The sequence below is a fragment of the Anopheles moucheti genome, chromosome 2, assembly GCF_943734755.1.
Source record: "Anopheles moucheti chromosome 2, idAnoMoucSN_F20_07, whole genome shotgun sequence".
Lineage (NCBI taxonomy): Eukaryota > Metazoa > Arthropoda > Insecta > Diptera > Culicidae > Anopheles > Anopheles moucheti.
In genome coordinates, this window is record NC_069140.1 from 9,423,832 (window position 1) to 9,445,972 (window position 22,141).

The 22,141-nt window shown below is 44.8% G+C and overlaps 8 protein-coding genes across 8 annotated transcripts; 6 read left to right on the forward strand and 2 right to left on the reverse strand.

Annotated features, from left to right (window-relative positions):
* Positions 1-626: 626 nt before the first annotated feature.
* Positions 627-1,893, reverse strand: LOC128299007 (uncharacterized). The gene is made up of 3 exons (XM_053034837.1): positions 1,453-1,893; positions 840-1,390; positions 627-750 (listed from the first exon to the last, which is right to left on the reverse strand). The coding sequence occupies exons 1-3, from the start codon at positions 1,873-1,875 to the stop codon at positions 627-629; spliced, it is 1,098 nt and encodes a 365-aa protein (XP_052890797.1). The 5' UTR covers positions 1,876-1,893.
* LOC128297606 (uncharacterized) lies at positions 1,744-4,380 on the forward strand. The gene is made up of 3 exons (XM_053033284.1): positions 1,744-3,204; positions 3,279-3,441; positions 3,503-4,380. Exons 1-3 carry the CDS (start codon positions 2,831-2,833, stop codon positions 4,184-4,186), a joined length of 1,221 nt encoding a protein of 406 aa, XP_052889244.1. The 5' UTR covers positions 1,744-2,830; the 3' UTR covers positions 4,187-4,380.
* A 206-nt stretch (positions 4,381-4,586) lies between these two features.
* On the forward strand, positions 4,587-6,260 carry LOC128297605 (uncharacterized). Its single transcript, XM_053033283.1, has 4 exons — positions 4,587-5,024; positions 5,092-5,254; positions 5,332-5,836; positions 5,908-6,260. The coding sequence occupies exons 1-4, from the start codon at positions 4,657-4,659 to the stop codon at positions 6,078-6,080; spliced, it is 1,209 nt and encodes a 402-aa protein (XP_052889243.1). The 5' UTR covers positions 4,587-4,656; the 3' UTR covers positions 6,081-6,260.
* Positions 6,261-9,394: 3,134 nt separating this feature from the next.
* LOC128299012 (uncharacterized) lies at positions 9,395-10,815 on the forward strand. Its single transcript, XM_053034846.1, has 4 exons — positions 9,395-9,783; positions 9,843-10,005; positions 10,071-10,578; positions 10,637-10,815. Exons 1-4 carry the CDS (start codon positions 9,395-9,397, stop codon positions 10,813-10,815), a joined length of 1,239 nt encoding a protein of 412 aa, XP_052890806.1.
* Positions 10,816-11,509: 694 nt separating this feature from the next.
* On the forward strand, positions 11,510-13,033 carry LOC128297604 (uncharacterized). The gene is made up of 4 exons (XM_053033280.1): positions 11,510-11,937; positions 11,997-12,159; positions 12,216-12,723; positions 12,789-13,033. Exons 1-4 carry the CDS (start codon positions 11,564-11,566, stop codon positions 12,956-12,958), a joined length of 1,215 nt encoding a protein of 404 aa, XP_052889240.1. The 5' UTR covers positions 11,510-11,563; the 3' UTR covers positions 12,959-13,033.
* A 707-nt stretch (positions 13,034-13,740) lies between these two features.
* LOC128297603 (uncharacterized) lies at positions 13,741-15,248 on the forward strand. The gene is made up of 4 exons (XM_053033279.1): positions 13,741-14,120; positions 14,180-14,342; positions 14,401-14,917; positions 15,001-15,248. The coding sequence occupies exons 1-4, from the start codon at positions 13,747-13,749 to the stop codon at positions 15,168-15,170; spliced, it is 1,224 nt and encodes a 407-aa protein (XP_052889239.1). The 5' UTR covers positions 13,741-13,746; the 3' UTR covers positions 15,171-15,248.
* A 503-nt stretch (positions 15,249-15,751) lies between these two features.
* LOC128299019 (uncharacterized) lies at positions 15,752-19,753 on the forward strand. Its single transcript, XM_053034853.1, has 8 exons — positions 15,752-16,125; positions 16,185-16,347; positions 16,431-16,938; positions 17,015-17,187; positions 18,245-18,808; positions 18,902-19,195; positions 19,261-19,477; positions 19,563-19,753. The coding sequence occupies exons 1-8, from the start codon at positions 15,752-15,754 to the stop codon at positions 19,751-19,753; spliced, it is 2,484 nt and encodes an 827-aa protein (XP_052890813.1).
* On the reverse strand, positions 19,713-21,704 carry LOC128297601 (uncharacterized). Its single transcript, XM_053033276.1, has 3 exons — positions 21,474-21,704; positions 20,537-21,395; positions 19,713-20,470 (listed from the first exon to the last, which is right to left on the reverse strand). Exons 1-3 carry the CDS (start codon positions 21,684-21,686, stop codon positions 20,271-20,273), a joined length of 1,272 nt encoding a protein of 423 aa, XP_052889236.1. The 5' UTR covers positions 21,687-21,704; the 3' UTR covers positions 19,713-20,270.
* Between the last annotated feature and the right edge of the window lie 437 nt (positions 21,705-22,141).

Here is a 22,141-nt window from a genome sequence, read left to right on the forward strand (position 1 = left end):
GGTTTTTGACGAGTCCAATGCAAGACAGCACGATAAGTGAAGGGAAAGTTTGGCACCGTTTTCAATTTATCGGATACGGTGTGGCTGTATCTTATCTAGACATATTCCTTCCACCGTCGAGTATATAGGCGTTTAATATGTACTATTTAGGTGCAGTAAAAACAAGTCTCCCAGATAACCTTTATTGCGCTGATGCGGCTGATACTCGTAGCCTAAATTTGCCGATTGTGAAGCTGCCATGGTGAATAATCTTTCATTACGAAATAGAACTGAACTGATGAAGAAAAGTGTAATCGAGTAATGAGGATATTTTGATTATGACATGTGCGAAACATGTGAAACGAGCATGTGACACAACGAAACAATGGCCGGGTGCACGTGCTGGTACGGGTCCAAATATTAAACCACCAGACTCATCACGTGAAATGGAATTGTTTTGCTACAAAAGTGCATGTAATCGCCAACGTATCGATAACGATTAATGTTCGAACTGATTACTACCAGCTCAATATCTTGGACTAGATGGTGTTATTTTATTCATTTATCCATACAAAAGATGCAGACAGACAACGTAGAAGTTAATACACATTAAGTCTTATTTATTCGAGAACATTTGTCAGTCGGTTCTATTCCAACAGTCCCTTGTACACGTAGCCGGGAATGAGTGACTTCATAAGCGTTTGATACTCTTCGCTCTCCAGCCCCAAGTTGCCCACCTCACCCGAGGCAAGCTTTTCCGGTGGAATTTTACTGAAGTCAAAAAACCGGAACTGCAGAAAACAGGTGTAGTGTAGAATGTCTGCAGCGAGAGAGAATTGCATCTATTAGCATCAGCACACTGTAAACTTACATACGCTTCTTCCTTCTTCCACTTACCGAGAAATCCGTTCCGCAGCAGCTCGATCTGGAGATCGAGCATCGTCGGGATGTATCCCAGAAATCCGATCGCTTTCAGCGTAGCACTAAACTCGGCATGATAGAAGGAGAGCAGATCATCCTTGTGCGCTGCCTTCACCTTGTAGTGCACGATGTTGTTCAACAGGTAGTACAGATCGATCGCCGGTGTCGACCAGCAGCAGGCCTGAAAATCCAGGAACCGCGACTCCACGATACCATTCTCGTCGTTAAACTGATGGAGTAGATTTTTCGCATGGAAATCGCCATGGTTGAGCACATTGTACAGGCGGCCCGACGTTTTGCAGCTGTAGATGTTGTGCAGCCGATCGGCATAATCGGCAAAGGCGCGCTCGAACGGCTCAACAAACCGCTCGCAACCCTGCCATGTGCGCAGGGCCTCATTGAACGCCTTCAGGTTTTTACCGAACATCCACTCGAGCACCGGATGCTTCTTCTCGAAGAGGTCCGTTTGGAAGCTTTCAAAATCAGTTTTCTGCGATGCGAAGGAAGATGTTACGAATCTGCGAGCTACGATTTCGAGCCAAGAATACTTACGTTTTTGCTAAGATAGAATGAAGCCGCATGAAACCGTGCGATGGCGGTAGTGACCGGTTTCGCTTCCTCGAAACTTTCGATCAGATCGTGTCCCTTCCAACCGGCCGGCGCGAGATCTTCCAGTATGACGATTGGCTGGGGAACTGCGCTCACGTGGATGCATTTGGGCAGCAGTACCGGCCGTTCGTTTTCGGCCAGCATGCGTTCCATCTTGGGCAAGAATTCGCCGTACATTTTAAGCTCCGTTTTGAACAAGCTTGAGTCCATCGTGTCGGCTACAATGCCTTTGTCCGGTTGTATTTTAACAACCAACTTTTTGCAACCATTCGCACCATCCAGCTTCGTTCCCTGGCACTGGACGGTGAGACGGAACAGCTGGCTGGCCAAGTATTCGCCGGGTTTGCCGACCGGTGTGCTGTCCATGCTGACAACGTGCAAATCTTTATCGCCCTCCGATTTGCGCAGAATCGCCTCCAAAAATGCACTGTTGAGCCATTCCGGTGGTGAGACCGGCTTAATTTCCGCGGCAACTTCACTCATTCTCCAGTTCTGTTTGCACTAAACGTCAAGTAAAAAATCGCGCTGAAGAAACTGCTGCGTAATGCAGAACACTGTGATTGAACCGGGCGCGGTGTGGTGTACCTTAGGACTGAAGGTGACTCCCAAAAACCGGTTACCTTTTATACGCTGATCTGCCCTCGGTGGTTTGCAATCGATGATGACGATGGTATGTACACGAATGACGCGACACCCGAAAACTCTTATCTGCTGGGTAGCGTCGATCCCTCTGGTTTCGTCGGTCGTCGTATCTGTAAGGGTGTTAACCAGCAGTGGGATAGCCTTCCGGAAATGATGATTAGTGTGTACAGAGTAGGAAAAAAAAACGAGGGCTCGTTTCGTTACCATTTTTGGCACAAACATTAACGCTTTCCATCCCACAGTTGGGAGGTTTTCGTCTGTTTTGTGATGATTCACGCTTATGTTGTGGTGAAATATTGAAATACCGGCGTTCGCGCTTGTTCTGAATGAGAAACAGTATGCTGATTGTCGTTTTCATGGCCAATGTTAGTATCTTTTTAATAAATAAATTCGATTCGGGTTAAGAAAACCCCCTCTTTGTGTAATGGAATGATCGATTGCTATCTCTCTGGTACCTCGGAGTGTAAAATTGTTTCACACGTTACAACAATACCTAGTCGGTGCCCATTTACGAGCATCTTATCATCAATTCTATCGTGATACCGTTCCCAACATCCGAGACTTTGGGTGGGGAAGCTACAGCACGTTATAAATACTTCCAATACGCAACGAATAGTAACGGCGTAGTGTTCGAGCGCTAAAGTGATTGAATCTGCTCTAAAAGTTTCCCCTCCTTGCAATGCAGCAGTGCCCAAGGGATGAAAACGTAGCGCCTGCGTGGTTGAACGATGAGTTCTTCTTGCAAGTCATACGGGAATTTACACACGATTCCCGGGCCCGGTTGTGCCACGGGTGTAAGCTACGGCCCGGCACAACACCCGGTGAACATTTCGCCAGTGTGCTGTACAGGACGACGATACACTACCGGTCCCAGCAAGGCAGAGAAGCGTCACTGGACGTGATCATGAAGATCAAACCGTACCAAGCAGGGCTTAAAAAGGAAGTACTCGAAGATGGTGGTCTGTTTTCCAGAGAAATGCGCATCTACAATAAAGTGTTGCCGGAAATGAAACGAAGACTGGAGGAAATTGGTGAAACCTTTAACTACCCTCGGTGAGTGATGACCGAATGTTCCGATATTGATAATATCCCTTAAAAACAAACGTTTTATTCGCATCCTTTGTTAGGCTTATTTTTGCAGCTGACCGTCCGCACACCATCCTGATTCTGGAAGACGTTAGTGGAAAAGATTGGAAAACTGGCGGATATATAACTTCGTTTGAGGAGATCATACCGGCCATCAAATCTATTGCCAAATTCCATGCCGCATCCGTCGTGATGGAGCAGAATGCAAGTGTGGTTAGAATCGTGTATTTGAGCATGTATTAACGATAGTGTGTATTCTTTGCAGGACACTTCCTTCGGCGCCCAGTATCGCTGTAATGTGACGGAAAAGTTTAAAGCACTGGACGGAATGCTGACGAAGAGTTTTAAAGATTTGCTAGACTATATGCGATCTACGGAGGGGTTCGAACATTTGATTCAACCTGTAGAAAGATTACAAGCCACATTGCTCACCGAGCTCGTCGAAAGTTATGCACCTTCGTCGAGTTACCTTAATGTGCTGGTGCACGGGGATTTTCATTCGAGAAATTTGCTACACCAGCATACAGCTGATGGGCGGGTGTCTGACACCATGCTGATCGACTATCAAATTTGCAGCTGGACAACCCCGGCAGTCGATCTGTACTATCTGCTCGACACGATCGTTGACCAGACGGTGAAAGAACAGCATCGTGAAGCAATGATCTTCCTGTACTATGAGGAGTTCCGGCGCCTTCTGCCCCAGCTCGGTTGGCTGGGACGTGTTACCTCACTGCAGGAGCTACACATGGAGCTGCTGCGCAAAGGAGCGATCGAGCTGTTCCATTATATAGCGCTGTATGCGTATCGGTTCGTCGATCGGTCGAAGATCGATTTCGAAGCGCTCCTTTCGGGCAAGGCGTCTAATCCTGCGGCCAGCAGTCCGGTTTATCGGCGCGTAATGCGCGATGTACTGACAAGGTTTCTTCATCAAGGTGTGTTGAAGCCGTAGTGTTTCGACAGGTGGCTAATCACGTGAGCTGAACGCGTTAGTGAACTGTGTGCGTGGAGTAATGAAAACAATCGGAATAAATTACATAACCTTATCTTATCGCACATTTGCTTGTGTTTGAACTTGAAACATTGCCAATGTATCGCGCATCGTATTGGTGTACACGCGATAAGAACGAAAAAGGTATTTGTGGAAATACGCTGCTCCATATGTTAAATGTATTTGTGATAGAAATGTAATAGTATAGACGCCTCTTATATTACCTTATTTAGTTAACGCTCATTGTGGAATTTCACAAAAACCTTTCTCCTGTACTACCACACGCATGGCGAACCTTTCCAACAGCTATTGACATTCTACAACTGTTATAGACGGCCCCAGCACGCACGGCTAAGTTCAGCATTCTTGTTCAGTGTGCGTTTGGTGAAACAGTTTTTCGCTTTAAAACTGACTGTGAAGCGTCCTAAGAGATGGAGTTCAATTACGATGAACTGACGTCGCCTGCCTGGCTAAATGATCAATATTTCCAGCAAGTTTTGTGCGACTATGAGCGTGATCGAACCGTACGTCTAGTGGGATCGTGTGAGTTACGGCCCGGCACCAAAGCTGGAGATCATTTTGCTAGCGTAATGTACCGGACGACGGTACGCTACCGGATCGGAAGCGCAGAGAAATCGATCAATCTCATAATGAAGATAAAACCGGTATCTGAGGGTCTGAAGAAAGATCTGCTGGAGGATGATGATTTTTTCGGCAAGGAAATACGAATGTACACCCGAGTGCTTCCCGAGATGGCGCGACTAATGGAAAGTATCGGTGAGGTGTATAAATATCCAAAGTACTGTGTCCAAGTGGAGATTTTCGGAGAGGTTCGCTAGAGAAGTAATGCTTTCCGTGTAATGTAGGTTGATCTTTGCATCCGAGCAACCACACACGATAATCATCCTGGAGGATGTGAGTGGGCAAGGGTGGACCATGAAAGGGCTGCTTAAAAGCTTCGAGGACATGTATCCAACCATCGACGCTATTGCGAAGTTTCATGCCGCATCTGCAGTAATGCAAGAGAATGTAAAAATACATCGTGGCTTCGATCATCGAGTGGTGGTGACGAATTAACTAACCGAACGAACTTGTTTTTAATTTAGGATCCTGATTTTCCGTCCCAGTATCGTTGCACTATTGCGGACACTCTGCGATCGATGCGCAGCATGACGGATGCATGTTTCGATTCGTTTGTGCACTTTCTACGAGACACCCTGCAGACTCCCGAGTTGGTCGAGCCGGTGGTAAAGTTTCACCAGAGAATCGATGACAGCTTGCGCATGGCGTACGCCACTACGGAAACGTGTGCCAATGTGCTAATACATGGTGATTTTCATTTCAAAAACTTACTTCACTTATCATCGGGGGACAACATCACCGAGACAATGTTTGTGGACTATCAAATGTGCAGCTGGAGCTCGCAGGTGGTCGATCTGTACTATCTCACGTACATGATACCGGAACAGTCGGTAAAAACTGGTCATCGAGATGCAATCATCCATCGATATCATCACAAGTTTAGCAGTATTCTTCGCCGGTTGAACTACGCCGGACGTATTCCATCCTTAACTGACTTACAGGTGGAAATGTTGCGCAAAGGGGAGCTTGGTAAGTCGGACAAGAAATAAGGAAGGTTCCGACGAGCATGATCGATTTTTATTTTGTTTCTTGTTTTATAGAACTGTACCACTACATCGTGTTTTCTGCCTTTCGGTATACTGATCTGTCTAAGGTGGATTCCGAGGAGTTCTTTCTGGGACGTGTAGACAACCCCGCACTGCAGCTGGAAGAGTTTAAAGCTACGATGAGAACGGAATTACCAAGATTTTTATACCAAGGTATAATCGATTAGGTTGTACCATGATTCGATGTATAAGAGGGCGAACTTGCACAACGACGCTGTACCGTGGAATCGATTCTAATCTGGACTGACCGACCATAGATGGGTCAGCCAAACAGAGCCGTCAGTAATGTACGTTCTTGGTTCTTTGTTTGGGGTGGTAGTGTTTAGAATATTAATGACATTTGTAATGAATAAATTGCCTTCGTATAATACCAGTAATTCCAATTATGAATCTCATTTATACAATTTATCAGTGGAGGCCCAGGACGGAATTATAAATGGGGCCTCTAATTTTAAAAACGATGAATTGGGGGGCATTGAGGCCCTTCGAAATGAGGCAAAGCTAAAGGCACAGTAAGAAGGGGCTCCTGAACTCACTTTGAATCATCCCAGGGATAGTTCGCGGTCAAATTTCGCCAGGGGCCTCTTGTGGTACCCTTCGGGGCCCTCTCTAGCGTAAGGAGAGGGGGCCTATGTATACACCTTTTACTACTATACACATTTTCTGGGGCGTCCAACACGGCGAGGCCCTAGGCGACCACCTACTCCGTCTACCGTTTGATCCGCCGTTGATCCCTTTTCTAAATTCAACCACGCATCCGAAGATCAAACTATTTATTCTATTAAATAAACTTTTATTAAACACACAAAAACACTGTCCACAAAATGCTTCATATAAACACGTATGTACGTAAAAGCGTTTACAAGAAAGCGTCGCCACCAGCAGAAGCTGATCGCGCCTCATAATTGCATGCGGTTTTATGCTGAGTATATAGTTTGCATGAATACACGGACGAGCTGAGCTTTGCCGGTGCCCGAAGGACGTGGACACCGCTCAGCATACGACGATACGGATAAAGAGCAGTACAGTAGATGTTAATATCACATATCACAACATATCACATATATCAGCAGATTGACTCGCGGTACTGTTTGCCTCCCACATACCTACATGGTTATTCTTCTTCTTGATGACAATCTTTGCGGGGGGACAACAGAGGGCAAAATGGAAAGAATTAATCACCGTAAGTATTTAATGTCCAGCTCACAAAAGCTAGCAGAGCACACGATCATCTCAGTCGTCATTGCATATTATTTTGAAGCGCTTTTCCTTTCGTCGAAGTCTCTCCGCGCATGCGATCGGAGCCACCAAAAAGCGACCGGTTTTGTGATTTCTGACACCAAGAGAGCATCCACGAAAGGAGATAACATCAATCTGATCCGCACAAGGATCCGCCATGTTTGTACATAACATATTGATATCGCATACTCACGTTATCATTCGCTTTGTTGGTATCAGAATGAGAGATCTTCTACGATTGGCTATTAATTACACATACTATCAAACCAGGGAGAGCGATCGATAGAGTAAATAGCTCAGGTACTGTGGGGATAATCCTCCGTCTCATTTCATCCATCCATTTCCTACAGTGCGTCTCAAAATTGAACAGCAGTTAAGTTTTTTAATTATTAGCAGTAGGAAATGTGCTGTGCCACTATTTCCGAAGACATTATGTATTGTTTATTGTTCGGTTATTTCGCAATAATTATATCTCTTGTCGTCATGGAGTTTCCGGGAGTTTAGAAGGATTCCATGCATAAATATATGATTTCAATACTCCTTATTGTTATTTCCATAAAAATAAACTTGGATGGAGTCATATTAAGGTGCTAGCACATTTGGACGAACGGAAAGAGAGGAAAGATCAGTCGACGGATCAAGCGCTATGATCACTAGAGGGAAGGGTGCAGCTATGTGAAATGATACCACGTGGTACGGAAATTTGTGCTAGCTCTTCGTTGATCATGCTCTCTTGGTGTCAGAAACCAAAAATTCCATCGTTTCTGAAGCATTTTCGACGGACGGAACGGCGCAAAATACGAAAGAGATGCAGGATCCGTTTTGCCTTTTCTCCCGCACTCTAATGCGTTCGATAGGAATGTGAGAGGAATGTTCTTTTATAATATACCTTAATTCTCACATTCCGGTCACCAAAGAAATTAAATTTATGGGTGTATATGGGTATGTGTCTTGCCTTGTTATCACTGAAAGTAAATAAATGTAAAAATGGTTTATTGCTGCATGCTATTCAGTGCCAGTGCCAATCGTCCTATCCAAATTGCTGAGCACACTTGGATTGGGTAACATTGCCAACCGGTTTGCTGCGCGTACGACGTGTTTACCCGATGCTGTGCGCAGCGTCACTATGCGGACTATTCCGTCCTTGCCAGGATGAACCGAAATAATACGCCCTATTGCCCACAAGGTAGGATGCATGTTCTCTTCTGTGACGATCACCAGTTGGTTTTCTTTCAGGGATACTGATCGACCATTGCAATACTTGGCTCGCGCTTGCAATTGCTGTAAGCAAGTGAACCGTAACTCCTTTCATGCTTTCAGTGTTGTGAAGTGTAGGGCGGAATGCTTAAATTACGAAGTGATTCTAGTGAAGAGTGAATTCGTGCTGTAAGTGCGATGGGAGTTCGCTATCCCAGTCTCATGCCTTTCCATCCTTCTTAAACGACCATAGTTTCTGCATGAATAGTTTAGCGACGATTATCGTAGCGACCCAGCAAGCCGAGAGGGTGGAAGATCTTGGCTATATATGACAAAACTATCCGCTTTATCAATACCGCTGCTGCAGATGGCAAAACACTCTAATGCGTTTGATAGGAATGTGACACCGACAGACAGACGTGATTAATTCCATTATGCGCGAAAAAAAAACTGTACTAAATGTATGGTGAGAAGTGTTCGGTATCACAAGTAACAAAACTGGCCGATTCCGGGGCATTTTGTCCCAACTTCAAATTTCGTCAGGGGCCTCTTAATCCGCCGCATCAATTTATACATTTATGCAATATTTCAATTGACCCAGTTTTCCTTTCTTTTAGTCCATAGTGCAAAAAAAAAACAAGGCAAAACATAAAACCAATTGATAGGATTTATTACGCAGGTTGTAAGAAAATAATTCTTTCGTTCTAGAGCAATATTCACTTAACGGAACGAATTGAAGCCCTAGCACGTAACGTTTACTGCCCGTGTGTGAATCGAACTTCCTTAGTCAGATAGTACGCTCAGTAACGGCAGTAACGTGGTTTTGCTTGGTTTATTTTCCAGTATCGTTTAAGGTCCGTTTTAAACGGAAGATTACAAAACTAAACATTATTAAAAACGGATATATTTGTCGCCGATAGCATTCTTTTGCTGCCAGTGCACCAAACAGGTTTGCTTTTTAAGGTTGAAAATCTTAGTGCCGCAAAACAAAATATCACACGGGCAGTTTCTTAAGACCTGCTTTGCTACGTCCTTACCAAGAACTATGGTGAACTCCGGGATAACTTTTAATCTGGACGAACTTGTGGCCCCAGCCTGGTTGAATGATCAGTTCTTCCGTGACGTGATGCGTGAATCGAATAACGATCCATCGATCGAGCTTACCAGTGCGTGTGTGTTGCGTCCAGGTACCAACAAGGGTGACCATTTCGGTAGTGTTATGTTCCGGACGACCATCAAGTATCGATCGACGCGTTCCCACGAGGAGAAATCGATCAATATCATCATGAAAACGAAACCCGAAGCAGAGGGTATGAAAAAGGATCTACTTGAAGATGACGGACTGTTTGCGATTGAAATCAACATGTACAGCAAGACTCTACCGGAGATGTCGCGAATGTTGAAGGACATTGGAGAAGAGTACAAGTGTCCTCGGTATGTAAAAATTCGGTGGGATGTGTCGAAAGTAGTGTGAATGTTCTGTTCCTTTGCAGATACATTTACGGGACGATGGAGCCTCAAGTAATTCTCATACTGGAGGACCTCAGTGATCAGGGATGGGTAATGGGAGATTTTATCAGCACTCTGGATGAAATGAAGCCGATAGTGAAGGGTATGGCATTGTTTCATGCTGCGTCCGTCATGATAGAAAGCTCGGTAAGCGTAGTAAGTGATTATTCTCTACTGAATGATATTAATGTATAGTCCGATCTCGATAACAGGATTCGACATTTCCATCCAAGTATCGGCACACAATGGCGAACAAATTCATTGGGTTCGAAGGCATGATCAAGAAGGGTTTTGGAGACTTGTTGCAGCTAACAGCGTCGTATCCGGAGTTCGCTCACTTTGCCAGCCCCTTAGTGAAGTTTCTAGAAAATTTGAAAAACCTCTTCGACTGGATGTTCATACCATCCAAAACGTATCAAAACGTGTTGATACACGGTGATTGCCACGTTAAGAATGTGCTCCACAAAATCGATTCTGCTGGACGAATTGCGGATACGATATTGCTTGATTATCAGATCTCCTGTTGGACATCGCCGGCTATAGATTTGTACTACCTGCTGGATTTAATTCCAACACAGCAGGTTAAGGACAACCATCGTTCGGAGCTGATTTATATGTACCACCAACAGTACAGTGATTTTTTAAAGCGGCTACGATTCAAAGGAGAAATTCCATCCTTGTTAGATCTAAATCTAGAGCTTCTACGATATGCTGGGTTGGGTGAGTAGTACTATCACGTTATCGCCACACTTGTACTGAGTTATTGTTTTATTTTCAGAACTGTTTCATTATGCCGCTTTCATCTCATTGCGATACATGGATGAAACTCAGATCGACATCGAGGCATTGTTTAAGGGAGAAATCGATAACTCTGTCACGGATAATCCAGAGTACAGGAAGCTAATGCACGCGGAGTTGTCGCGATTCCTTCACCAAGGAACTTTGTCGAACGATTAGTTATATTTTATTTTTCGCCAATCAACTGCAAAAAATCTTTCTTTTGAATTGCTTGCTTAATATTTGTTTGGGGCTAGAATTACTTTTTAATAAATGAACAATGTGGCAAGATTAGTTCACACTCCCTTCGGGAATTATGAATGTTCTATATCACCCTACAATATAGGCATAACTAATTATTTGGCCGTAGGTAATTCGAGTAAATAAGGTTCTGTATTAATCATGAAAAGGTCATATCGAACACTTTTTGGTACCTAATGAAGAGTATGCCTGAAATATCTCTATTATTGCGGATTTGACGAACAATTTGTTGCGAATTTGTTATTAAGAAAAATGACCTTCCATGAAACATTACTACGTCAAAGAGGGAAGGCAAGCTCAGTAAAAAACGGTTTCCATCACGTCTGGTGTTAGTCCTATCGCTAGAGAGATAGCGCGACATGGTAGCGCGACGATCATATTCCAATTGAGTTTCATTAATAATTGTTTCTGCTGTACGCTCGGGCTGTGTATGTCGGTGGGGAGCCATTCGAGTGGTTTGGCAAACTTATCGTCTACTTTGGCGTACGTACACGCACACGAATTCAAAATGCTAAAGATAAAAGAGCGTTGATGTAGCTTTTCTATTTAAAGATGAGAGATTTCATACGGCTGACCAGTTCCGTGCAAGTTGCTCTAGTGGACATACCTTGAACTGTTGTTTACTTGCGGTAATCTACGTCTTCACCGCGAAATATATTGCTCCAGCATGACGTACAATCAAGACGAGCATGAGGCCCCGGCCTGGTTGAATGATGAGTTCTTCCGTGACGTGATGCGTGAATCGAATAATGATCCAACCATCGAGCTTACCAGTGCGTGTGTGTTGCGTCCAGGCACCAACAAGGGTGACCATTATGCTAGTGTTATGTTCCGGACGACTGTTAAGTATCGATCGGCCCGTTCCCTTGAAGAGAAATCGATTAATATCATTATGAAAACGAAACCTGAAGCAGAGGGTATGAAAAAGGAGTTGCTTGACGATGATGGACTGTTTGCGATCGAAATCAACATGTACAGCAAGACTCTACCGGAGATGGCGCGAATACTAAAGGAAATAGGAGAGGAGTATAAGTTTGCTCGGTATGTAAAACTGCGCTGGGATGTGAAGACTGTGCTGTGAGTGTACTGTTCCATTGCAGATATATTTATGGATCACTGAGTCCTCGGGCCATCCTTATTCTCGAGGACATCAGTGATCAGGGATGGGTGATGGGAGATTTTATCAGCACTCTGGATGAAATGAAGCCGATAGTGAGGGATATAGCAATGTTTCACGCTGCGTCCGTCATGATAGAAAGCTCGGTAAGGGCAAACAAGGCAAACATGTAGATGTTTTTTTAAACACGATCTATTTCTAGGATCCTACATTTGCGGATAAATACTCCTACTCAATAGCTGAAAAGCTTATGGGTTTCGAGGGTATGATCAAAAAGGGCTTCGGAGACTTGATGCAGCTGACAGCGTCGTACCCGGAGTTTGCTCACTTTGCCAAGCCCTTAGAGAAGTTTCAAGAAAATATTCGCGAATTTTACACTTCATTGTACGTTCGATCGAAAACGTACCAAAACGTGTTAATACACGGTGATTTTCATAGTAAAAATATGCTTCATCAAGTCGATAATGAGGGGCGACACACGGATACGATATTGCTTGATTATCAGATTTGCACCTGGACTACACCTGCCATAGATTTGTACTATCTGCTTGATATGATTCCGACGCAGGAAGTAAAGGACAATCATCGATCTGAGCTGATTTATATGTACTATCAGCAGTATGCTGATATACTGAAACGTCTGGGTTTCCTGGGAAAGATTCCAACCTTATTGGATTTACAAATGGAGCTGTTGCGGTATGCCGGACTTGGTAAGTTGATACCCTCACAAGTATTTTAGTTTTCGTAACAATTATGGACTTTTTACTTGCTATAGAACTAGCCCACTACGGCATCTTCAGCGCATTCCGGTACCTGGATCAAAATGCAATCGATATCGAGGCGTTGCTGAAAGGTGAAATCGATAATCCCGTGTTGAACAAACCGGAGTACAGGGAGCTAATGCATAGAGAGCTAACACGATTCCTTCACCAAGGAAATTTTTAGAAAGACCAGAAGGTTATGTGATGTATTTCCACCGATGGTCAAAAAGAGTGACTGTATCTATCGTCTTACTAATGCATCTTCAAAAATCATGAATAAACAGTACTTGATAGAAATTTCAAACAACATTGTTTATTATGCTGCTTAGTGTAAAATATTGCATGGCAACATGTAACTGTTATGACATGTAGTGTACAATATTAATAAATGTTAAATAGTTTATATCGCTCTTGCTGCCTATAACGTCTCCTCTGTCCATGTGAATGGGTTGCAATGAGTTGTCCAATGATATTCTAATCACATGACTGACAGTTTCCCAAGTTTAATTCACCACAGTGTGAGGAAGTTATATAGATAAGCGAGCAGTTTAATGTTCCATTCCATTCCGACAATCTTTCTCTCGAATGTGGCAATTCGTATTACATATTTCCCCAAAATGGGCAGGAAAATCTCTCGTAATTAACTGTTTCCCCGTTTCGTATATACTCCATTACTGGACAGATAATGTGTCTCGGTAGCGACGATCATGTTCGAATGGGGTTTCAGTAATAATTGTTTCTGCTTTACGCTTACACTACGACAATACCGTGAAGATAAGGAGGCACGCGAATGGTTTTGCAAACTTATCTACAGCTTCGTGCATGCACACACATACACACAACAAAAAATTCACAAGATAAAGATGTGGGTTTTTAAAGTTGAGAGAATTCACCCTGCAAACCAGTTTCGTTTATGCTGTTCTAGTGGACACACCTCAAACCGCTCTAGAGTTTCCACTGAAGTTGTCCAGGATGACGTACAATCAAGACGAGCTTGAGGCCCCGGCCTGGTTGAATGATGAGTTCTTCCGTGACGTGATGCGTGAATCGAATAATGATCCATCGATCGAGCTTACCAGTGCGTGTGTGTTGCGTCCAGGCACCAACAAGGGTGACCATTATGCTAGTGTTATGTTCCGGACGACTGTTAAGTATCGATCGGCCCGTTCCATTGAAGAGAAATCGATTAATATCATTATGAAAACGAAACCCGAAGCAGAGGGTATGAAAAAGGAGTTGCTTGACGATGATGGACTGTTTGCGATCGAAATCGACATGTACAGCAAGACTCTACCGGAGATGGCGCGAATGTTGAAGGAAATAGGAGAAGAGTATAAGTTTCCTCGGTATGTAGAAATTCGGTGGGATGTGTCGAAAGTAGTGTGAATGTTCTGTTCCCTTGCAGATATATTTATGGATCACTGAGGCCTCGGGTCATCCTTATTCTCGAGGACATCAGTGATCAGGGATGGGTGATGGGAGATTTTATCAGCACTCTGGATGAAATGAAGCCGATAGTGAGGGATATAGCAATGTTTCATGCCGCATCTGTGATGATAGAAAGCTCGGTAAGAACAACCAAGTTATCACGCGCAACAAAATTCTTCAAATCAATATTCTTCGCAGGACTCTACGTTCGCAGATAGATACTCCTACTCAATAGCTGAAAAGTTAATGGCCTTCGAAGGAATGGTGAAGAATGGCTTTGGAAATTTGATGCAGCTTACAGTGTTGTATCCGGAGTTCGCTCACTTTGCCAAGCCCTTAGAAAAGTTTCAAGAAAATATTCGTGAATATTTCGTTTCTGACGGAAATCGTTCAAATCAGCCTACAACTTACCAAAAAGTGCTGATACATGGTGATTTTCACACTAAAAATATGCTTCACCAAGTTGACACTGCTGGAAGACATACGGATACGATACTGATCGATTATCAGGTCTGTAATTGGAACTCACCTGCTGTCGATTTATATCATCTGCTGGATATGATACCCACACAAGAGGTAAAGGATAATCATCGATCTGAGTTGATTTATTTATACTACCAACACTACAGTGATCTACTGACACGCCTGGGTTTCCTGGGAAAGATTCCAACCTTGCTGGATTTACAAATAGAACTTCTACGATATTCCAGCCTTGGTAAATTTCTTCCATTATGTGTCAATTGCTTATTGTTGCAGCGTTATTGTACGTTTCATGCCTTTTGTATTGCATTATTTCAGAATTGTTCCATTACGCCATCTTCAGCACAGTCCGGTACATGGACCAAGGCGCTATCGATATCGAGGCAATGCTGAAAGGTGAAATCGATAGTCCCGTTGCCCAGAATCCAGAGTTCAAGAAGCTAATGCATAGAGAGCTAACACGATTCCTTCACCAGGGAATTTTATAGAATATCTAGGCCTTGGGCTATGTTTCCACAGATGGCCAGGAAATGTCAAAGTGACCTCTTACATTAGTTCATCTATTATCTCGCATTTGCTTCTTTTAAAAATATGAATAAAGAGATAATGGTTGAATACATAATCTAGCGTAGCACGATCTGAGTTCTGACGTAAATAATAAATATATTTGGTTTAATACTGTAACTAATGCCTTAAATTATTTGTTAGCATTTTCGCACGACATGTTTTACCTTAAATGGGCAGCGATATCACACTGAATCAATGCCTGCACGGTGTTTGCACTATCGTTGGAAAGATAACGCAACTCGGTAGCGAACGATCATGTTCGAACGAGGGTTCATTAATAATTGTTTCTGGTACGTTCACACTTACAATTGCACAATATGGTGTCGATGGAGAGGTATTCGAGTGAGTTTGGAAACTTATCTACTGCTCGAACACAAATGAATCATTGCAAAAGATAAAAGTGCGTTGATGTAGCTTTTTTATTTAAAGAAGAATGATTTCTTACTGCTACTCAGTTCCGTGTATGCTGTTATAGTAAACATATCTCGACGCGTGCTCCAAGATGACGTACAATCAAGACGAGCTTGTGGCCCCGGAATGGTTGAATGATGAGTTCTTCCGTGATGTGATGCGTGAATCGAATAATGATCCATCGATCGAGCTTACCAGTGCGTGTGTGTTGCGTCCAGGTACCAACAAGGGTGACCATTATGCTAGTGTTATGTTCCGGACGACTGTTAAGTATCGATCGACGCGTTCCCTTGAAGAGAAATCGATTAATATCATTATGAAAACGAAACCTGAAGCAGAAGGCCTAAAGAAGGAGCTTCTAGAGGACGATGCACTATTCGCGATTGAAATCGACATGTACAGCAAGACCCTACCGGAGATGACGCGAATGCTGAAGGAAATAGGAGAAGAGTATAAGTATCCTCGGTATGTAAAACTGCGCTGGGATGTGAAGACTGTGCTGTGAATGTACTGTTCCCTTGCAGATACATTTATGGATCACTGAGGCCACGGGCCATCTTTATTCTCGAGGACCTCAGTGATCAGGGATGGGTGATGGCAGATTATATCAGCACTCTGGACGATATGAAGCCGATAGTGAGGGATATAGCAATGTTTCATGCCGCATCTGTGATGATAGAAAGCTCGGTAGGAAATAGGAAAGGGCCCGATAGGAAAGGGCAACCAGGTTATCAGATGCAACAACCTCCTCAACCGAATCTTCTTTCCAGGATCCTACGTTCGCAGAAAGACATGCATACGCTATGGGTGAAAAGTATACGGGTTTCGAGGGGTTGATTAACAAGAGCTTTGGAGACTTGATGCAGTTGACAGCGTCGCAGTCAGAGTTCGCTCACTTTGCCAAGCCTTTGGAAAAGTTTCAAGAAAATCTCCGTGAATACTACGTTTCATTGTACGACGCTTCGAAAACGCATAGAAACGTGCTGATACACGGCGATTTTCATTACAAAAATATGCTTCACCAAATCGACCCTGAAGGACGACACACGGATACGATATTGCTCGATTATCAGGTGTGCTGTTGGACATCACCTGCCATAGATTTGTACTATTTGTTGGATATGATTCCGACGCAGGAAGTAAAGGACAATCATCGATCTGAGCTGATTTACATGTACTATCAGCAGTATACTGATATACTGAAACGTCTGGGTTTTCTGGGAAGGATACCAACTTTGTTGGATTTGCAAGTAGAACTGCTGCGATTTGCTGGACTTGGTAAGTTTCTTGCAAGTTGAGCCTATTTCCGGCACAGATTTCAACTCTCTAAACTGTTGTATTTATTTCTCTCTAGAACTGGTGCACTATACCATCTTCAGCGCGGTGCGGTACATGGATCAGAGTGCAATCGATATCGAGGCAATGCTTAAGGGTGAAGTCGACAATCCCGTGTTGAGCAATCCAGAGTTCAAGAAGCTAATGCATAGAGAGCTAACACGGTTCCTCCATCAGGGCACATTGTCGAGTGTCTAGCCATATACGGTATTTCAAAGCGAACGGGCCGGTAGGGTATTGCGTACGTCAGTGCATGTGATTGAGCTGCAGCCCGGACGATAACATTTGTCGAAGCCCCGTTCTGCTGTTCATGCTGTTTGTTGAAGCGTGCCGGGACCATATTCGGTATCGGGCGCAGGATAGATTTGCAACGTCATGGGAACGCGCCCGTTGCTCGGTGGAAGACGACCGAACGCGTGGCCTGGGATGTTTCAGCCATTGTATTGCCTAATAGTTGATAATGGGTATCTGCAATAAAATAGCTGATAAAATGAAGGAATGGTTTGAGTTGTCGTTTGCTGCAGCGAATACCCGGCAGAAAGAAGAACGGATCGCTACCAACTTGTGTCAACCGTGTGGCAAATGTAGCGTTCGCGATCCAGCATCATCAGCAAAAGATCAATTGATCAAAGCAACCTTTATGACACGGTGATCCCACCCTGCTGTTAGTGATCAATGTTATGGAAGCGTTCTTTATTGGTGTGACTGTTGGCCACAAAATCTATTTACTAGATACTAAGAAACATATTAAGCCTCAGTAAATCGTAAATGATCGTTTTTATTAGTAGGTTGACTTAAAATTGAATCAACACAAAGGTCCATCTTTGGTAAACGACCCCTGCAGGAAAAAACCCAATTCTCCCGAAAACGGCCTATCGTGCCTGCAGGTGTATGTGTAAATCGCAACCCTTCCGTGATGATACTGTTTTAAGGGTACATTCTACTACGACCCGCGTCTGAACCATGCGTCGATACGAAAACGTGACGGTGCGGGATGCACAACAGATGATTCAATTCCGCGGCATAATGTTAAATTCACCCCCAACGGGCAACAACGGAATGTTGTTGGTGTAGGTGCGCAGTGTGTCGTACAACCGACGTTCGTGTCTGTGCAAGCGTCCAGTTCGTCACATCGCACCGGGCTTAAATTGATGCGTTTGTTTTGCGGTCAGTTGTGAAAGAGCATCGCGATTGATCGTGTGCCGTGTGCGAGCGTTTTCGGGAATTTTATTTCACCCGTTCGGAGTAGTTGCATATCAGCGTTAAGGAGCAACTGATAAAGACGGACAGTGAAACCATCATGGAGGAACCGGCGTGGATTGATCGGGAATATTTTACGCGCGTACTGGAAACCTATCTGCACGCGGATGTTACCGTGCAGCGGTACGAACTGGCCGCCGGTTGTGCCGGTGGGCAGAATTTTATGAGTGCAATCTTGCGCGCAACGGTACACTACACGCTGGCCAGTTCGGAACCGGACCATGCCGAGACGGTATCGTTAATTGTGAAGACGAAACTCGCGAACCCGGAGCTTGCGGAGGAGGCGGATCAGCTGAATGTGTTCGGTATCGAGAAAACCGTTTACGGGCCAGTGCTAAAAGCGGTAAGGGAGCTGTTGACCAGCTTCGGAGATTGTACGCAATTTGCGCCACGTTTTATCTACGAAGACGAGCACGCGCTGGTGCTGGAAGATTTAGCCGTGAAGGGTTACCGGCAGCCGGATCGTAGGGCACGCCTCGACCAACCACATATGCGGTTGATAGTGCAGAAGCTCGCCAAATTCCACGCAGCAACGGCAGTGCTAGGTCGTAAGGTAGCGTAGGTTTCCCACCACTGCCAAGTCACACTGCCCCAGCGTCGAACAATAGAACACTGATGCTGAGTGGTAATTGATGTCTAATTACAGAATCGTGACCTGTTCAGTGTGCTAGCGTGCAGCAGCTTTTCCACCGAGGGGAATCCTGTACATCTGTTTTACGCCAACGCGATTCAGCATTGCATCGACCAAACGGTGCAGGTGCCCGAGTTAAACCAGTACGCCGAGTTTCTACGTTCCTTCCTAGGGCAAGCCATCGACCGGGAGACGAAAAGTTACGAAAGTGACGGAACGGGCTTCAACGTGCTAAACCATGGCGATATGTGGCTGAACAATCTGCTCTGGAAGTACGATGCGGATGGTGCGGTTGACGATGTGATAATGGTACGTTCAATGTAATGTAAACGACAAAAAACCTTCAGAGACCCAAGGAACTCTTGTTGTTCTAGGTGGACTTCCAGGAAAGCTTCTACGGTTCGCCAGCATTCGATCTAAACCACCTGCTCTACTCATCCGCCAACAGTGCGATCCAGCGGGCCGGTTTCGACGAGCTCGTACAGCTGTACACCGACGAGCTGCAGGGTGCACTGCGGCAATTTAAATACGACGGTCCGCTGCCCGATCTGACACGCGTGCGAGCGGAAATGGCATCACAACGCGACCACGGTATGGACCATCAGCACAATTTGCATCAAAATACGTAACCGAGGCCGCGCATAACAAAGCTAATCTGTTCGCCTAATTTTTCTAGCGCTCATCGTAACGACCTGCATTGTGCCGGCGCTAATAGTGGAAAAAAGCGAGCTGGCCACACCGGAGAATATGCTTGGCGACCACGAGGAAGCGATTCGCGCACGGACGGAGATATTTAGCAATCCAAAGTTTATTGAGATCCTTTCTATTCTGTTACCGCGGCTTATGGCGGGTGCGGTCAGTGGATAACCCTTCCAAGGAGCGTTATCTTTTGGCTAACACCGCCGGCTGATGTGTTCGTAAGACAAATTTCAGTATTTCTTCACATTATCAATGCGTTCGTCTCGAACTCCAGGCCTTGCTTTTGACACCGTTCTGTACTAACTGCCCCAAACCAAGAAATAAAACCCTAAGAAATACATCATGATATTAGTTCCCGGACCTCTTTTCGATTCGTTTAGTCGAAAACATTTGACAGCGGTTCCGTACAGCGGTGTGTTATCAGTTTGCATTATGACGGATTTCAGTGGGGGGAAGGTGTGTGTTCTTATCAATAATTCACTACCCACCCGTTAGGCCGCTAATCAGTTTTGGTGTGAGTTATTTAGGTAAGGGATTTCCGGTGGCAGCTCAACCCTCTATTTTAGAGACTTTGAGACTTGCTAGACTTGTGACGGTCCTCACTGAGTTTTTGTTTATTGGGATGTAAAATAGACGCTTGGAAACATGAGATGCTTGTCGAAGACTTCAGGAAATCTTCAGCATTCTAGTCTAACTTGTCCAGAAGTCCCTTCCGATCGAACTGGGGAAGCAGCCCGCGAAGGATGGCATGATATTTAACGTTCGCCACTATCATCCGCTTGAAGCTCAGGGCCCGCTCATCGCTACACATTAGCGCATCGAAGTCGGCGTTTTCTGTGTTTTCGTTCATTTGTACCGGTAGTGCGATAAAGGTCGAGTACACGGCTGCGAAGAAGTAAAGGTACGTGTTAGATGCATCGACATCCTCGTGCTAGACTGTAGACCCCATACCGTAGAACATTTTCCGAAGCGATTGCTGCAGGAACTGGTAGAGCGTTGGAAGTTTGCCGCGGTATTGCAACCGTCGGGCAAAGTCTGTCAGCTGATAGTAGTAGTACTGCAGTAGCTCATCGAAGCAACACTGTCTAATGTCATCCCGGGCCGAGGTGTAGTAAAGGTAGCAAAAATCGATCATCGGCGATCCATAGGTGCAGTACTGGAAGTCTAGCAGTACCGCGTCGATCGGGTGGCCGTGCGTATCATACTTGTACAGGAAATTGTTTACCCACAAATCACCCTGCACGAAAACGCACAAATCCTCACTAACAGGATCATTGTCTATCACGCGCTGCGCGTACTCGATAAAGTTAGGCCCGAGCGTTTGCAGCTTCGCATGATAGTACTGCCATTCGGGGCCCCATTTGCCGACCTCGTCGGTGAGCGCGCTGAAGATGTGGATAAACATCGGATAGAATGCATCCGTCTGGCGCGTTACGATGCTCCTGTCGTACGGTTTGAAAATATTGGGCTGTCGTTCCTGCAGCTTCAACGAACCAGCATGCATCTTCGCCATCAGCTTGATGGCCATCTTCATGTGTTGCATGTCCATGCCCTGCGTACGATCCACCATCCGGTATCCTTCCGGGGCGAGATCCTTAAAAACGATCACTTCATGCTTGCGGTCCACCGTTAGAGCGGTAGGATACAGCTCACCCGCTTCACCGATGGTTTTCATCATCAGCTTCAACTCGGGAATGACAAACTGATATACGTCCATTTCCTTGCGCTGTACATCGTACTGACGAAGCTTTTCCCCCGCTAGTCCTTCAGTGATCATGCCCTTTACAATGAAGCTGTTTGTGACTTCGTACTGGAAGAGCAAAAGAATCAGTAGTAAAAGGAGGACTGTAATGCTTAGTAGCTTATGATCACTGTCGATCTATATTACCTGTTGTTTGGAGTGATACGTAACACCGATACGAAAGATGATGCTAGCATAGTTGTTACCTCTCGGCACAGCATAGTATATTTTCAGCTGGCGCACCTTGATCGATACATCCTTAAACGCACAGCGCAACTTTTGTTCCACATACTTATCGGTCAACCATTCCGGTGCATCGGCCGCTGCATTCAGGCAAGCTGGTAAGGTATTTTCTGGCATCGTACTGTTCTTTCCACTGGTCCTAGTACGCGATAGTTGCAAGTGCAAGATGCATTAGCTTTATGTCCGAACAGTAGCCAGCTCGGTGAGTCTTTATACCGAATGACCGTTGTGTCTGGACAGTGAAGCTGACGGTAGATTTAGTGCCATAAATTGTTGGTCCCGTGTGCGATCAAGACAATGGGCGAACGGGACGAAAAGACATCATCACGAAGACGCATCTAAGTTTGGTTGTGCAATGGTTGCTTTTGCATGGTGCTGGTGACGAGATACACTTCAATTTGAATCATTGCAGAGTACAATTTACTTCTCACACTGAGGATCGGGTTGAGGCAATTGGTACACCGATAACGTAGTAAGAGATTACACTATGATGCAGTTTCTAGTGACGTCCTTACTTTGAGCATTTGTGCTGTGTTCACTGTATGCGCGTCAGCGTGGTAAGCAATTGTTGA